The sequence below is a fragment of the Anticarsia gemmatalis genome, chromosome 29 (genome assembly GCF_050436995.1).
Source record: "Anticarsia gemmatalis isolate Benzon Research Colony breed Stoneville strain chromosome 29, ilAntGemm2 primary, whole genome shotgun sequence".
NCBI lineage: Eukaryota > Metazoa > Arthropoda > Insecta > Lepidoptera > Erebidae > Anticarsia > Anticarsia gemmatalis.
The window spans coordinates 950,573-969,124 of record NC_134773.1 but is presented as its reverse complement, the minus strand read 5'-3'; the positions used below and the strand labels follow the sequence as shown (position 1 = coordinate 969,124).

At 35.7% G+C, this 18,552-nt stretch overlaps 1 protein-coding gene across 4 annotated transcripts; it reads left to right on the top strand.

Annotated features, from left to right (window-relative positions):
* Positions 1–3,936: 3,936 nt before the first annotated feature.
* Positions 3,937–16,913, top strand: LOC142985188 (uncharacterized). Of its 4 annotated transcripts, none has more exons than XM_076133204.1 (8): positions 3,937–4,092; positions 5,331–5,459; positions 6,326–6,489; positions 7,007–7,169; positions 7,911–8,025; positions 8,670–8,800; positions 10,054–10,240; positions 10,906–16,913. In XM_076133204.1, the coding sequence occupies exons 2-8, from the start codon at positions 5,331–5,333 to the stop codon at positions 11,082–11,084; spliced, it is 1,068 nt and encodes a 355-aa protein (XP_075989319.1). In that variant the 5' UTR covers positions 3,937–4,092; the 3' UTR covers positions 11,085–16,913. The 4 variants fall into 4 exon arrangements, with proteins under 4 accessions (XP_075989319.1, XP_075989321.1, XP_075989320.1 ...); XM_076133206.1 differs by lacking the exon at positions 3,937–4,092 and adding an exon at positions 4,127–4,358; XM_076133205.1 differs by lacking the exon at positions 3,937–4,092 and adding an exon at positions 4,520–4,758.
* Positions 16,914–18,552: the final 1,639 nt, after the last annotated feature.

Here is an 18,552-nt window from a genome sequence, read left to right as displayed (position 1 = left end):
GGAGCGCAAATTGCATACTTTCGAAGTCCATTTTGGTGAAACTACAGGTAGGTACCTACCTAAGCAACAACCCAAGCAATTAGCGCTTGCGAGTTTAGCGAAATCACTAACGGGTCCGTTCCGCTCGCAGTGGAAATTGAGCCTTATATTTACTAATTACAACATCCAGAATTGTTCAATTTAAGAGTGCTTTAAGCACGGAATACCGAACACCAGAGGGCAGGGCATGTCATACTATTGCCTTAAAGATGGCTGTCGCCAAACTCAGCCGATGACATTTAACACACACTGAAATATGAAAAGGAATAAACGACTATTGCCCAAATGCCCTTCTTCTGTGTTAGGTATTCCGTGGCTTTACGCACTTTTAAAAAATTTCTACATGCAAAATTCTACTAAAATAGTAGAAAATTCAAAACGGATGCACTAACACACTGTCAATAGTGTCAAAAGACAAAATGACAGTTACCGATTATCACTAAACGTCAGTTCGTGAACAATGTTTTGAATTGTTTGTGCGCAATATTTTGCCGAAAAACAGGTAAATATCGTACATTTTGACTTAAATTCACTCTTCTTAGACTTCTTGTATGATAAATAACGTTATTGATATGAAAAGAAGTGTTTAAAGGCAGCTTAAATCGTAATAATTAAGTAACAACAAGTGCATACTATTATATACATATTTGTTAACATTTAAGCTTATATTTGCTATTCTAGAATCTTCTAAAGGTTAATTAAAGCTTAGAAAACCCAAAATCTATCATTAAACGGTAAATATACCTTCTTAATAATGAAAAATATGCTGAATAATAACTTGACTTCATTATACGATTCACCCACTTCAGAACACTTGAACTGACTGATGACGCAGATACAGAATTAATTTGAGATTACTCAGCAATAAGTTTCAAAATTATGGGCATGATACAAGTATTTTTCACTACTACATACGTAATATCACGCCTGTTATACCCAAAGGTGTAGTCTAAAGCGTATGTAAATACACTCACGTATCGCTATTGTACTTTATTAGTCCCACGCAATACGGGGTGAGCCTATTGCAATTTACTGAGCTACTATCGAGAACTATTCTTATATAAATCAGAAAAGATCTAAAGTACATTTGTCTCTCCCAGGAATCTAGCATGCTACTACTTTGTTTCGCCTTCTGTCTTCATGTCTAGCCAAGCATCATTTCCATTGCCATTTGAGATTAGTTACTTACTTACTAAAACATGTATTTTTTTACAGACTATACATAGCAGTATTTAAAATAAGTTGCAATTATTTTATTGTCAACCAAAGAGGATTTAAAGATATTAAACTTCTTTGAACAAAAGCAAGATGGAGACCTTACATTGTTTATCAGAAGTAACATCGGAGCAGGTTGAAATTGAATTGAACACAGAAAGAATAATATGTAAACCTTTGACTGATCATGATTATTTTGTGTAAGTATATAATATAGTTAAAATTTTTAAAATTGTATGATAATATTGAAAAATAAATAGCTAAGTAATAATGTCATCTACATGCTAGTTGTCAAAATTCTAATCACCTTACCCTCCAAGTAACAAAATCAATTTTTAAAATTTTTCACTATTTTGACTTTCTTCAAAACTATTTCTTAGTAAGAGAGATGCTGATGTTAATAATGCAAATTGCGTTACTTTAAGATTTCTTTTTTAATATATACTCTGACCTCAATTTTCTTTCAGCAACCCAAGAAAAAGACAATCAAGAAAACCAATAAAAATAACCGAACTGAAAGCAGTGTACAACTGCAAGATTTGCGGCTACCGTACCATGAGCAAAGACACATTAGATCTACACAAATGTACCAAAAAACACAACCATAAACTCCCACCGGGCTACGAAAAATGTCCTCAATGCACTTACTCGACCACAAACAAAATTAACTTAACAAATCATTTACAAAACCATTCTAGGAGCACAAATTCTAACTGCGCTGAATGCATACTACCAAAACACAAAAACGAAAACACATTTCAATGTCCAGAATGTACGTTTTGCACTCAAAAACGTACAAGCTTAAAAGTCCATATGCATATTCACTCACGAGGTACTCCATACAAATGCACTGAATGTCAATACTTTGGCAAAGATTTGAAGGATTTAATTAAACATTACGATGAAGTGAAAGACTTGAGGTGTGATTGCGGTTATACTACACATGTTAAGCAACAAATGTTGACGCATAAACGGACTCATGGCACGGAGAAACCTTTTGTTTGTGGTGTGTGTAACTATAAGACTGCTGATCGGGCTGTGTTGCAGAGGCATTTGAAAAAGCATTGTTAATTTGGTAATAGCTAACTCTCAGTTTCTGAGTATATATTGAACAGATAAACTACCGCTAAATGTACCTCAGAAACCGGGGGTGAGTGGTCTTAGCTTGCATATCTCATAAAAGTGGTTGACAGTGCGAACCTGAGGTTCAGGAAAAGTTATTGGTGTGTACCAATAACTTTTCCAAGTGATGATATTGTGTGTATTATAAATTATGATCACTTGTTCCAACGGTGAAGGAAAACATCGTGATGCAATCTTGCATGGACTGCAGAGTGAAGGAAATAGAATAGGATAAAATTGTATTATAAAAAAAATAATTTCTAAATGTGTATTATAAATAAATCGTGCAATATTTTTGTATAATTTAGTTTATTTTTATGTCTATGTACCTACCTATCATTTTATTGATCTTGTTTAAAACCCCTTCCCTGAATTCCATTCCCTGGTCGCTTAAGACTACGATAAAATGACGGTTTTACAGTTAAATAATGATTCGTAAAAAATAAGTAATTCTGTAATTTATTACTCCTGAAATCGCAACTCAATATGCCTGTTTCATATTTTTTCTCTAGTTTCGTAACGAAGCGAAGCGCTCGGTCCTGTCATTGTCAGTGTGATTAACACTTATCTCTGCCCTGGATATAATATATCGCATTTTATAAAACTGCAACCAGCTTACCTAATAATTTAATATAGAAATTCATATACAATTTTCGATCTTACTACTAACAGCACCATCTATTATCAATATTAAGAACTATCCAAAGTGAAGATCGTACTCTCTTGATTATTTTCAAGTGAGTTAAAAAATATTATTAAATTTTAGCCTATTTAAAAGTACTTGAATAACAAATATAAGTTATCAATACAAGCAGTGTATTTTTGAACGTTAAATAAATAAATGACGCTCTAGATTGAATTATTGCTCCAATCACGGATCAGTTAACTGTTATCGACAATATTTTATTGATTTTCTATCTTATGCCCTCGAAGTAGAGTCTAAAATGCATTGAGCAAAACCTATAGTGAATATTTTAATGCAACTTTGTAAAGCGTACGAAAAGCTTGCTCTAGGGATGTGAAAGGTTGCATTTTTATTCTTAAAATCGAAAGCTTAATCGATATTCTGAAGATTGAATAATTAGACCTGTGTGGTTGGTAATAATAACTATGGATCTTTTTCGAAGGATTTTGAGTATAAAAATGTTTTCTTTAAATGGACTAGTATAAATAGATTTTAATTTATAAACTATTTTGTCGAAGCTAAATAAATGCTGAATGCATATTAAAACATTTCTTTTAATTATTATAACACTCGATAGCTCATTGAACTCTGAAAATAACTCATCGGCGACTTTCAAGTAGATTATTATAGTCTTTAGTAGTAGGTAGCTGATAAGAAGTAAAAATAAAAACATTATTACAGAGGTAGGTTGAACAAATAAATAATTTAATATTTTTCACAATGTTTTACCTACATTTCATATATTCTACCCCTCGCTAATGAATTTAAAACAAACCAATCGTCTTGTCAACGAAATTCTACCAATTCACCCTAATCGATTCTGTAATCGAATGCGTCCGTTACTCGGCTTGTTCAATGGCGTCCATCACTACACAAAAGAACTTGTTATTATTATACGGGTGTACTTAACCTTTTATTTTCATGTTTCGCTATAATTTTAAGTAAGAAACAATAGAAATCAACGTATAACGCCATTAATGTGAGCCAAATAACGATAATTTGGCGTTATCTGTGCGAAAAACCACTTAAAGGTCAGTGTTTCATTCAAAATAAGTACATATTAGTATAATTAGATCAACTAGAGGGATACCCGTGTGCAGTTATTTTGTGGGAAGTCTTATTGTTTCTTGCATTTATGAATTACTACGCCATTTTGTGATGTTCAGATGTTATTTACGTGTTATTTTTGTTAAAAATCACGTGTAAATCATTCCAGTGTTGTGTTGTGATGATTTGAAAATCGGATGTGTATTTTTTTTTGAAGCGTCGCCGTAAAATTACGCTACGGAAGAAAAAAGTTTGTATACCAACTATACCGACGTATTTCGTGTTCAATTGTTTGTTTTTTGCTTGTCTTTTTAACATTAACGTGCATTTAAAAGTATCTTTATACTAAATCAACATTGATTGAATGATTCATATTGCAATTTCGTAATATTTTTTCTTGGTAAATCATAACTGTCAGTATCCGGCTATTCGCATAGTTTTTTTAGAAAGCTTGTATTACACGAAACACTTTATAAACATCTTTTTGTACCCACGTTTACTAAATTAATCACCATTTAACATTTATTAGGCTGAATCCATAAATACCCAAGAATGTTATTAACATATTGTTATAAGTAATACCATTCTGTCTATGAACGAAAGTAAAAAAAAAAAAAAAAAATTCTGTGTAATTCATCGATCGAAAATCGGTAGGTATGTTTAATTTTCTATAAAGCTAAATTGATAAACATCTCTTTTCTGGACCTTTAATCTAAGGTTGGACTTGTAGACAGCAATACTAGGAGTCTCTAAAATCGTTTTAAGATTACAAACTGACTAAATGTGACCATTCATCTGTGTCTGAGAGCATAAAATGTTAGTAACTAGAAAAAAAACGAGAAAGTTCTAATTTCTTTACACTTTTTAAAGTCATCAGCCTCATATTTTCAGTCCCTTAATAAATTGTATGCTATGAGATGTAGTATTTACGGATTTTTAACACTTTTTAAGATTTTTCAAGGTATAAAATGTATTCTATTGTATTATATATGGGTTTAATAACTAAACTAAGCTAACTATGGATATAATATAGCTTTCTTACCCCCGGTTTCTGAGGTACATTTAGCGGTAGTTTATCTATTCAATAGCGTTAAAACTCATATAAAAAATGCTGTTGTATAGATAAACTACCTTTTAATGTACCTCAGAAACAAGGGGTTAGTGAAAACCAATTTAACTGTTACTTTAATATTTAATTGATATTGATCTGTATAATTTCCAGATGTTTTGCGTGCAAGAGAAAGAAAGAGACACATTTGCAACAGACAAGGACCCGCTGAGTCTGCCGTCCGAGTCTGACGATGAGGAACCAGAGGCTAAACGTATCAAATACTCTCCATTGAACTTACAGGTGAATAAACTAAACTTTACTGCTTAAAATCATGGCTTTAGAGAAGTACTCTTGTGTCGCAAGGCTTTTTACGAGACTAAAAATGGGGCTCAAAGCATAACCAGACACAAAACATCTATTTTGACAGGGCTATTTCTACTTTGCTTACTCACCAAAATGGATCTTTACAGTAGGAGCTTTTAAAGTGAAAAGCTTGAAAACTAAGTTTAGTTAGCATAACCATTAGATTGAACAACCAAAATTTTAGGTTTTGTTATAAATATTTGATCCATGTTTTGCATTGTACAAATATTTGATTCATTAATAATATATATCTATTATTATATATATAATATATTTATTTATAGAGATACTTACATAAAACACTACATTAATCACGAATAAAATCGTCCTTATATCGATCGAGACCAATGCACTAGTCTGAAGGAAATTACTTTGCATGTTTTTATTGACTTTTCTAAGTAAAACTATTTTTAATGTAAATTGCCAAAGTTACTGGTAATACTGCCCGAGCTAATAATGTAAGACAAAAGATTTGAGTCGTGTCAGGTACCCACAGGACAGGCTTGCCTACTGTAGGGCCACAGGATATTGTTTTACCATTGTTAATATTTTTGGCAATAAACTATTTTTTTATAATTTATGTGGGAATCAAACCTACGACCTTCCGAGACACTGGTAGTGGCAATTTCTAGTTAGCCTTAGAATAAACACAAGAAAATGGATTCAATAAAAGCAAAAGACCTTTTTTTATTATTTCAGGTTCTTCAAATATAGTTTAGTTGTTCAAGAGTTACGCACTTACATATAATTCATCGATAAATTTTTATTTTTACAGATAACCATATCTTGTATTTTATTTACAGGTATATCAAATCCCAGCATTCAACACTCCCAAGTCCTTATCAATATACCCAACGAACACACTACCTAACTTCGTGAACAACCCACTCAATCTCGCCAACCCGCTCGCTTTCACTACAAGCAAGGGACAGAATGGAGAGAATATCGTTAAGAATTTACAAAACAGGTATGTGAAAAGCTTTTTAGTTATATAATTTTATAGTGAAGTTACTTTAAGTAGTATCCTTCTTCTATACATATAATATATTGAGGCGCTCATAGCCAGTTGTGCTCACCGGTCGGTAAACGATATTACGATATAACAAGATCTGTGGGTTAAGCAATCGTTGGCGCGGTCATTCTATAGATGGGTGACCGCATCGTGTTATTTGTACTAGGCGTCTCCGTGCTTCGGAGGGCACGTAAAAAGTCGGTCCTGGTTGTTGTCAATTAAGATAACAGTCCCACTGAACGGATTTCAACAATATTAGTACTTGGATAGAATATAACATGTATTTACACATAGGAAATCTTTTCACTGAAACGACGTTGCTAGCAAAAGCTAGTTATTTAATAATTGGAGACTTTCATACCTCAAAGCTTATAAAACCATAGTTTCTACATACACATAATATCACGCCTGTTACTTCCGACGGCTTAGGCAGAGTATTAAAATTCATTATTTATCATTAATTTAATTACAGATACTCCCTCCCAGCGAAACTAACGATCACTCCAGTACAAGTGAGCACAGAGGTAGTGAGGTACAAGAAAAATGGAGAGGTTGCCAAGAAGAGGGGCCCTCCGAAGGGCTACAAGAGGAAGCCTAAGCCAGACTTGTCGCAGAGTTTCAATGGGACACTACAGGTATACTCACTTAATTTCATAATGTAGCAAAAAAAGTTCACTATTGGTAGGTCGATTCTTGTACGAAAGAAAGAGTCTTTTAATTTGTGAATATCTCAATACTAGCTGACTCGCGCAACTTCGCTTACGTCCCATAAGAGAGAATGACTCATAATTTTCCCCCTTTTTGTGACATTTTTCGTTGCTACTCCGCTCCTAATAGTTGCTGCGTGATGTTATATAGCCTAAAACCTTCCTCGATAAATGGTCTATTCAACACAAAAATATTTTTTCTATTTGAACCAGTAGTTCCTGAGAAACATCATTCATTCTGTATGGCTTAAAACTCTCTTTCATCAATATATATTTGTTTCGCCAACATTTATCGAACAACAAACCACTTGTTCGGCTATGCCGATAAACGTCAAATCGATACTAATCTATACTAATATTATAAAGCTGAAGAGTTTGTTTGTTTGTTTGTTTGAACGCGCTAATCTCGGGAACTACTGGTCCGATTTGAAAAATTATTTCAGTGTTAGATAGCCCATTAATCGAGGAAGGCTATAGGCTATATATCATCACACTACGACCAATAGGAGGAGAAAAATGTTACAAAAACGGGGAAAATTATGATTCTCTTATGTGACGCAAGCGAAGTTGCGCGGGTCAGCTAGTCAAGTATATGTGTAGATTGTGTAGGAAGGCTAAATAGGTTAATTTAAAAAAATATTAATTATAATCTTTTCCTATTATTTACAGACTCAGAACACAATACTATCCAGCCTGCTCGCAGCTCACAACACAACGATCACTGGAGTCAGCATACAGCCGGCGCCGCCGCCCGAACCAGTACCACAAATAACTGTGCCCGAAGGTATATACCACATACCACTATACTATATATAAGCACACTAGCAGGCGAGGCGCCCATAGCCAGTTGCGCTCACCGGTCGGTAAACGATCTGTGGGTTAAGCAAACCGTTGCCGCGGTCATTCTATAGATGGGTGACCGCATAGTGGTATTTGGACTAAGTGTCTCCGTGCTTCGGAGGGCACGTAAAAAGTCGGTCCCGGTTGTTGTCTACTAAGATAACAGTCGTTAAGTCATGTCAAAGGCCTTCGGGCGGCTGGAACAACTTTGATACTAGGTTGACCACTAACCATACGATGAGAGAGAGCAGTGAAAACTGAGTGGTATAAGTTGACATCTCCCACGCAAGTGCTTGCAGGTTCGAAACCGAGGCAACACACCAATGACTTTTCCAAGTTATGTGTGTATCAGAAATTATTATCACTTGTTCCAACGGTGAAGGAAAACATCATGATGCAACCTTGCATGCCTGAGAGTTTCTTAGAACAGTTCTTGAAGGTATGCAAAGTCCGCAACCCGCACTTGGTCAGCGTGGTGGACTCAAGGTCTAACCCCTCCCTCATTACGGGAGGAGACCCTTGCCCAGCAGTGGGACATAAAAGGGCTAAATTTATAAATTTATTTATTGATGTTATTTGTTGTTGCAGGTGTAGAGTTAGTGGAACTGCTCCTGGACCCTGAAGACTGGTTTCCCGCAGACCCTTACAAGATGGTGTTCAGCCGCAAGAAGAACCCTAAGTGGAAGAACTTCCCTTACCAATGTGAACATTGTTTTAAGGTAATTCTACACCACTTTAAATGATTTTAATTATCCTGTAAAATATTATTTTTTTGTCAAAACTATAAAAAAATCCAATATACTTATGTACCTATATTATTTCTATATAACGTGCTTTCCGAAATACGGAGGAACACGATATGTATAAGACGGTCACCCATCCAAAGATCAACCTCGGCAAGCGTAACTTAACCTCAGAGATCGATCGGCGCGGCTGTATTTAACTAAGCCACGAGCTGCAAGCAAGCAAGAAATACTATATAAATAAACTAGCTGACCCGGCAAACGTTGTTTTGCCATGTAAATTAAAAAAAAAAATTGTCACTTAGGTATATGTAAAGTAGATGTTGGCCGATTCTCAGACCTACTCAATATGCTCACAAAATTTCATGAGAATCGGTCAAGCCGTTTCGGAGGAGTATGGCAAGGAAAACTGTGACGCGAGAATTTTATATATTTTTTTTGTGAATCTAAACCATTCTCAGATCCCCTTGAACACACACAAAAAATTTCATCAAAATCGGTCCAGTCGTTTAAGAGAAGTTCAGTGACATACACACTTACAGAAGAATTATATATGTAAAGATGTATTATCGTATTTATGCATTATGGTGAGTCGTTGACACGACAGAAGAAGCAGAAGCAAGAAAGACTGGTATATTCCCGGTGTCCACCCCCTGCTTGTCCACCCCGGGTGGACAGAGACACAAATCTTTTAAAAAGTTCTCGGTGTCCACCCCTGGGGGACAGTGAGAATTAATTTTAAATTATTCCCGCTGGCCACCCCGGGTGGACAAAGACACGAGTTTCATATTACTACTCTCGATGTTCACCGCCGGTGGACAAAGCCACTGCTTAAATAAACATTCTCAATGTCCACGCTTGCTGGAATTGGGTGTAAATAATTATAACAAAATTAATTAAGTAGGTACATAGTTTAATCATATTATCAACATCTTTTACTTTTGCAATCTACACAAATAATTATCACAATAGGTATTAATCAAAGTCACAGATAAATCTTTACATCCTCATCCTTTCTAGAAATAAATCAGTATTGAACTACCTATCGTGTCTTAGTCCACCCGGGGTGGCCAGCGGGAATAATTTAAAATTAATTCTCACTGTCCCCCAGGGGTGGACACCGAGAACTTTTTAAAAGATTTGTGTCTCTGTCCACCCGGGGTGGACAAGCAGGGGGTGGACACCGGGAATATACCGAAAGACTGACTGATGATGTATTTTCTCCCCAGGGCTACCGCGTGGTGTCGACCCTGCTGGCGCACGCGGCCGAGCGGCACGGGACGGTCCCCCGCGCGCTGGCCATCCCGTGCCCGTGCTGTCCGCACGTGTCCACGCGCCGCAAGCACCACAAGAAGCACCTGGAGCTGCACGAGAGCCGCCGGCACAGGATATTCTGTCTCTACTGCCTGCCTCCTAGTTAGTACACACTTCCATTTCATAGTGTTTGTATAATAATATATTAGCTTAGCCTTTGTTCCAAACTATGTTGGAGTCGGCTTCCAGTCTCACTAAATGCAGCTGATTTCCGGTGTTTTACATGGGACGACTGCCTACCTGACCTCCACAACCCAATACCTGGGTAGAAGTTACGCGATAGGGTCACCCATCCATAGACATACCTCGGCAAGTGTTGCTTAACTTCAAAGCTCCCGTTTAACAGTACACATATACACCCGGTTTTTTATAATACTAGCTGACCCGCGCAACTTGGCTTGCATTACATAAGAGAGAATAGGACATAATTTTTTCCCGTTTTTGTAACATTTTTCACTGGTACACTGCTCCTGTTGATCGTAGCGTGATGGTATATAGCCTACGCCTTCCTCAATCAATAGACTATCTAACAGTAAAGTACAGTACAAAACAAAAATTGTTCAATTCGCACCAGTAGTTCCTGAGATTAGGGGGTTCAAACAAACAAACTCTTCTGCTTTATAATATAAGGAAAGGCTACTTTTTACCAAGAAAAATGATGCATTCCCATGGGAAAATTCAGGTGGCAGAAGAAGTCGCGGGTAAAAGCTAGTATTTAATATAATTTATCGACAATTTTTAATTAAATAAAATTTATTTATTTACAGGTGACCCTTCAGAGCCATACGTAAAAGAATCAATCAAGTACCCCTTCGACAAATGCCCGCAATACTGGTACGCGTCTGAAGAGTCCCTGCGTCTACACAAGAAAAGAAAACACCCCTATGCGGCCATGTTTAATTATAACTGGTTTTGTACGTGGATGGACTATCAGCCCAACAGCTAATGACTTATAGACCTTATGGTACATGAACAGGTTAGTTTAAACTAGAATGTATAACCTCCGGTTTGAGTACATTTAGCGGTAGTTTATATATTCAATAGTGTTATAAAAAATGCTGTTGAATAGATAAACTACAGTTAAATGTACTCTGAAATCGGGCATAAGTAATATTATAATGTCATTCCTTTGAAAATATTTGCTATATACATATACGGTTCGGCATTAATCAGCCATAAATGTTAGCGAAAATAAGCTCTGAGGTTAAGCAACACTTGGCTAGGTTTGTATGTGGATGGGTGATCATATATGTAGATGAATGCTCGGCTTATTAACAACTGCCGGATAAATGTCCGGGAAAATGAGCTCTGATGTTAAGCAACACTTTCTAAGGTTTGTCTATGGATGGGTGACCATACTATAGATCCAACCGGGCTGTAATATGCGTAGATAAATTTTCGGGAAAAGGGGTGTGGTTAAGCAACACTTGCCGAGGTTTGTTTATGGATGGGTGACCATACTATAATATATAAACCGGGCGGTAATGTGTGTAGATAAATTTTCTGGAAAAATGAGCTTTGAGGTTAAGCAACACTTGCTGAGGTTTGTCTGTGGATGGGTGACCAAACTATACGTAACGAGTTCCCCCATGTTTCTCGATTAATATTCGGGAAAAGGGAGCTCTGCGGTTAAGTTACGCTTGCTGAGGTTTGTCTGTGGATGGGTGACCATATTACGTACGAGCAAGTTTGGCCGTGCCTTAAAAGGCATGTTAAATTGTGGGTCCCGGTTTCAAAGATCTTTGACAGTAGTCAGAAGCTTGAAAGTCTGACAACCAGTCTTACTTAGTATCGTGTTATAAGCCAGGTAACTGTGTTGTGGAGGTCAGATAGACAGTCGCTGCATGTAAAACACTGGTATTCAGCTGCATCCGGTGAGACTGGAAGCCGACTACAACATAGTTGGAAGAAAGGCTAGACTGATGATGGACTATAAAAAACTACCCGATCGGCACAAGCCGAACAAGTGAGTCCAGTCGGTTTTGTTGGCGAACCGAATAATAATGTCCCTCCTAGCCGATATACGACTACGGCGGTCAGTTTCATTGAAACTGGCCATCTGTGCAGGACTTTGTTTATAGTGTCCAAGTGTGTGCACAATACACAGGTACACTCTCTATTCCATCACTCTCATAGTCTGGTGGGACGGATAACCGACACCACCAGTGAGAGGTCAGGCGCAGGACCGACGGCGACACGTGCTCTCCGAGGCACGGACCGAATATGTGTGTAGTAAACCTACGTTTTCCCGACGTTTCAACCGAATAACATGATAATATTATGTGTACAAGTCGCGAGAGTTTTAAATTGTTAAAATGTATGTATGTGAATGAAGCGAAATAAGTTTGCAGGGGACAAGTGACTCTGCTTAGCCCTAAAGCTAAAAATAGCGTGATGTTACGTATGTGTTGTATTAAGTAGTATTCTTAGACGTGATTTTTTTAGTTGATTTTTCGACGCTGGCAACCCCACAGTATTTTTTTAAGCAGGCAACTATTTTTGTAGGTATTTTGTGATTCGTTAATTTAATTGTTTTATTTAGCTTGGCAATACTGTTAAGTATAAGTGATTGATGTAATTCCATTTAGTGATATGGCAACCCAGTTTGAGAATTTGACAACATAATTTTGAAAAAAAATATTTCGTGATTTTTTTGACAAAATTTTTGATAAAATGATTTAATTTTAATACCTTATTCCTTAATAAAATAAAAATATAGTATTATTTTATACTTTTTACGTGAAAATTTGACTATAAATATGTTTTTTTTAACAATTTTAACATTTTTCTTTCAAACCAAGTGGAAAATTTGCCCAGCAGTGGGACAGTACATTTTTCAAAATATATGTTGTCATATAAGGCCAGTTATGTATTTCATAATAAGTAGTTTAAGAGCGCATTTATTCATATTTAAAGAAAATGCATTTAGATACAATTTTAGTATATAATATAGAATAGAAAAATACCAATTTCAATATATATAACTCAAAGGTGACTGACTGACATAGTGATCTATCAACGCACAGCACAAACCACTGGACGGATCGAGCTGACATTTGTCATGCAGGTAGATGTTATGATGTAGGCATCCGCTAAGAAAGGATTTTGATCAATGTGAATCTATCTTAAAATAAATAGTTAATTTTACTTGCGTATTCTTACATTTTTATAAATAATTATTATATAATTTTTCCCGGAATATGATCTATGAGTCTGCAAAATTTTATCAAAATCGGTTCGGTCGTTTTTGAGTGAAACTATAGCATTTGTTATATGAGTAAAAATTGGTGTTTTTCTATTCTATAATAAATAAAAATAATAGTGCCTTCTGAGAATGGCTAATACAATAGTTCAATATAACAAAGTCTACCTATACTTAATATTGGCCACCGAGCCTATATTCGGCCATGGCCAGTTTCATAAAAACCGGCCACAAAGTTAACTGGCTTTTCACCTCACCTTATTCTAGCTTTAATAAACGGCTATTAGGTAGACTTTGTAATTGTCTATACACAAAAGTTGCCGACCCGCCGACATTTGTCGGCTAGTTTACTTAAGTACATCAATTAGCGACGTTTACAGCAGGTCGTCCACATATTATGTCGATAAACTTATTTCAATTACCCACCGACATATGTCAGCGCGTCGGTGATATTTGACGGCAGGTCGGTGACAAACGTCGTCGAAAAATGTCGGCGACTTTTCCATATAGATACAAATGTTGGCGAAATATGACGGCGTGTCGCTGACACTTGTCGGCGAAAAATGTCGGTTGGTCGCTGGCAAATGTCGGTGAAAAATGTCGGCGGGTCGCTGACAAATGTCGGTGAAAAATGTCGGCGGGTCGCTGCCACTTGTCGGCGACTTTTCTGTATAGACGTACTCCAACTGTCCACCCCCTCTTAGCATTAACATAGTTCCGCGATAGTATTTTTTATATAAGTGTACAAACGCCTAGTATTTTTGTAGTATTATTATATGTACCGCATTTATTTAGTAAATAGATATTTAGTGACAAATATAATCATGTTTAATATGGAGTCGGGTTTTTAAAACAACCCCTAATTTGTGTATTTAGGGGTTGAAATATGAAATAAGTAGACTACGTTTGTTCCCGGTTAAAAAACTATATGTGTGCTAAATTTTAGCGCAATCGGTACAGCCGTTTTTATGTATAGTGATGAAAAATGTATCCCAGGTTTTCAACTATGACTATGCAAAATTTTATCAAAATCGGTAAAGCCGTTTTCATGTAAAATTAAGACAAATAGACATTCCTATTAAAAATCTTAATAAATAGTATTCTAAGTTACTCTAAATAATGTAGCTATCGATTAAAGAAAGTATTATCAAAATAGATGCAGTAGTTTCCGAGATGTGTACACTAAGACTAGTTAACAACCCGACTTCGCCCGTATCACAGTGCAGACCAAATCATTACAGTATTATATTTAAGTTAAAATTAGATGTAGTTGTATATATTGATGAAATCTATAGCAAAGCCCACTGTTGGGCAAACGTGGGCTAAGATGAAACACTGAATATATGATAGAACAGATTTTTTGCCCACTGCTGGGCAAATGTGGGCAATTTTTAACACTTTAATAGTAACCCCACTGTTGGGATAGTGGGCTTGTTCTCGATATTTTAGACGGAATCTACGATAAAGCAGATGTTTTGACCACTATTGGGCAAAAGTGGGCAACAAAGAAATTTGTTATATTCTCTATTACAAACATTTTTGCTACTTTTAGTTGTGTAAACATTTTTTGAAACAAAAAGTAGCCTATATCCGTCTCCCAAATCTATCACTCTGCAAAATTTCATTAAAATCGGTCCAGTAATTTAGCGTCACGAGTAATAGACAGTTTGAAATTCAACAATTTAGCACGAATTTGTTGCATTTGGGAATCGAACCCAACACAGTGGGTATTTGTTATAGATCATAAATAAATAATTGTAAAGACAAACTGTAGCGACGTATAAAAGGCAATGTGTTCTATAATAATATTAATTATTATTTATACCTATAAAAAGTTTAAAGAAAATTCTCTGGTCTCTGCCCACCCTAATAGGAAGACGGCGTAATATTATGTAAAAAGTTTCGAGCTTAAATTCGGCCACGGCCAGTTTAATTGCAACCAGTCAACTGTGTTGTAGTTAGTTTACAGTGTGTTGTGTACAATACACAGATACAGTCTGTATTACATCACTCTCATAGTGCGTGTGACGAACACCACCAGTGAGAGCTCACAAGCAGGACCATAGGTGACACGTGCTCTCCGAGACACGGAGGTCTACGACCTCAACTTCCTTACTCCGGGCAATCTCAATTTTTAAACAAATTTTCTCAAAAGACTTTGGCCCGACCCAGGATTTGAATCCGTGGCAGTCGCATACACTACTGACCGCGTCGCAGAGGCAGTCTATCTATCTATCGTATGGTTAGTGGTGAACCTAGTGTCAAAGTTGTTCAAGCCTAGCCTTTGACATGGCTTAACGACTGTTATCTTAATCGACAACAACTGGGACCGAATTTACGTGCCTTCCAAAGCACGGAGACGCTCAGTTCAAATACCATGAGGGGTCACCCATCTATAATCCTGTCCCATCTAAGTCCTGAATCGCGCTATCGAAGTTTACGCTGCAACTGACTATATATACAAGTTCCCGACTACAACAGTCGGGCAGTAGGCCCACCAGGCATGATCACCTCGCCTGGTCGGAGGATCCTCCCTTTGTGAAGGAGGAACATGATCACCTCGTTCCTGAACATATGTAACTGAAAATTACAGTATCAATCTGAAAAATAAATCCGAGATTTTGACTTCAGAAACTTTTTATAGGTATAAATATAAAGGCAACTATCATAATGGTGTGTTCCTAGATACTGTAGTATGCATGTGCCTATTTAGTAATAAGACTGTCCTTATATACCCTTTAAATAACTAACCCCCGGTTTCTGAGTACATTTAGCGGTAGTTTATCTATTCAATAGAGTTTAAACTCTTAAAAAAAACAATGAATAGATAAACTACCGCTAAACGTACGCAGAAACCGGGGGTAAGGGACTTAAATATCATATTGCTTTAGCCCTTAGTATATTGAAAGACGATTTCTGAAAAGTAATTCGACAAAAAACGACTTCTAAGGAAAGTTTTCAGTTTTACAGCACGTAAAAAAGACATGACTTTATCATCTATGTATACAAAGTTACATATTTTGAAAATACTTCGAAAATTACTTGACAAAATTTTGGTCAAATTTTAAATAGGACTTAGTGAAAAGTACTACCTATTGAGATATATCAATTTTAAATAGGACCATATGGGAAGAACTACCTATTAAATAAAAAAATAATCATCAAAATCGGTCCATCGAAAAAGAAGTTTGGGGTTATAAAAAAATCTACAGGCTTATAAAAAATCAATTTTTTTGTATTCCGTATAGAAAAACAAGATATTTGCTTGAAATTTTGAAGTCAGTTTAATATCAAATACTAACCCTCTTATTCATAAAAATATAGAAGTTATGAAAGGCTTATAAAGTGTTTTGTTTCTTTCACTCCTTAGCGAAATGAAAAAGAGAAAACATATTGTAGTTTTTTAACTAAAATAGATTCATAGTTTATGAATAAGAGGGTAAATGTACCCAATATATTAAATGACAGTTAATGTATTTAAACCATCAGTTATCCACCTATTAAACTAACTGGTACTTAGTAAGAACTAGTAAAATTATGTAATGCAGCTAAATATTTTGTCTAAACATTATTTTAGGACAAAACTTTTAAATTGAAGCAGCTATTTTTTGACTAAGGAAATGTCAAAATAAAAAGGTTTGCATTTTATAAAAACACTGATCTCTGACTCAAATTCTTAAACTCGTATTTACAAATAATAATCACTTGCTCTAACGGTGAAGGAAAACATCGTGAGGAAACCTTGCATGCCTAAAATCTGTTTAATACATTTATCGAGGGCATGCAAAGTCCCCAACCCGCACTTGGTCAGGGTTTTGGACTCAAGGCCTAACCACTCCCTAGTTTGGGAGGAAACCCTTGCCCAGCAGTGGGACAATAATGGGTAAAATATCTATGACCGAATTTATCCGAAAGTGTCGGATAATCCGAAATAACTTAATATCCGAAACCTCATATTTGTATCAATATCCGAATGTTTATATCCGTAAATTATTCAAACAGTTATATTATTAAATACTATACATTTGTGAATACGGGTTTCTCCGCAAAAATAAATATATTTAAAAATGTCTACAAATAATCGTAAAACGTAGCTTTAGTATGAATGTACAATGAAATCTATACTAATCGCTTTAAACTATGTATTATAAAGAAACTAGCGCCCTCTAGCGGCGGTGTAACGCAACAGTGTATTGGCTTTAGACTTCATTTTAGTATGTATTTTAAAATGTCTTATTTAGTAAATATATTAAAAGTTGGCTTTAGGATGTCTCTGCCTACCCCTACGGGAGGAAGGCGTGATTTTCATGTATGTATGTATAACAATAAAAATAAAAAAAACAAGCATTAAGGGCATGGTACCCCCTTTTTTGAAGTTGGTAAAAAATATGTATTTTTTATTACTATACTTGAAAATGCACGCGATTCTTAACTTCCCTAAAATATAGTCTTATCTTTCGGTCAAATTTAATCAAAATCCGTTTACCCGCGATATGTAAATCTCGTTTGAAATAAAATCAACTATAACTATATTGCACTGCAGATAACCGTAGCTAGCCGTATGCCGCCTGTATTTGCTTGCAGTCTATCTCAAAAAAGTAACTTAAATTATTTACTAATTAAGACACTTTAAAGAACATACTATAAATTATATTATGAACTATACCCCTTACTAGGGTATGAAACTATGTAGCAAATGCGTCACTTAACTTTGTATCTCTGAATATAGCAACAAACCACTGACATGAAATATGTAAGACGTAAAGACGTGCTTCCGTTCCCTCACACGCACTCCACGTATACAGTCAACTTGGGTAACTTTGAATCATTTGGGTAACATTGAACGTGGGAATTTGAACTAGTTTCGATAATTTTTTTATATGAAACCAACACATTTGATAAACGTTTGCAAAACTAATATGAATCTTTATCAATGTTGGTTTCATATGTAAAATTATCGAAACTAGTTCAAATTCCCACTGTCAATGTTACCCAAATGATTCAAAGTTACCCAAGTTGACTGTACGTCTACTGTATTTATGTACCTTAAGCGACTTGTAGCTATATACAGACATACAAAGTATCGTGTACGTTTTAAACGCAATACATACTACAGTCGCCAACCTACCTATCTACCACCCGGTTTCTGAGGTACATTTAGCGGTAGTTTATCTATTCAATAGCGTTTAAACTCGTACAAAAAAACTATTGA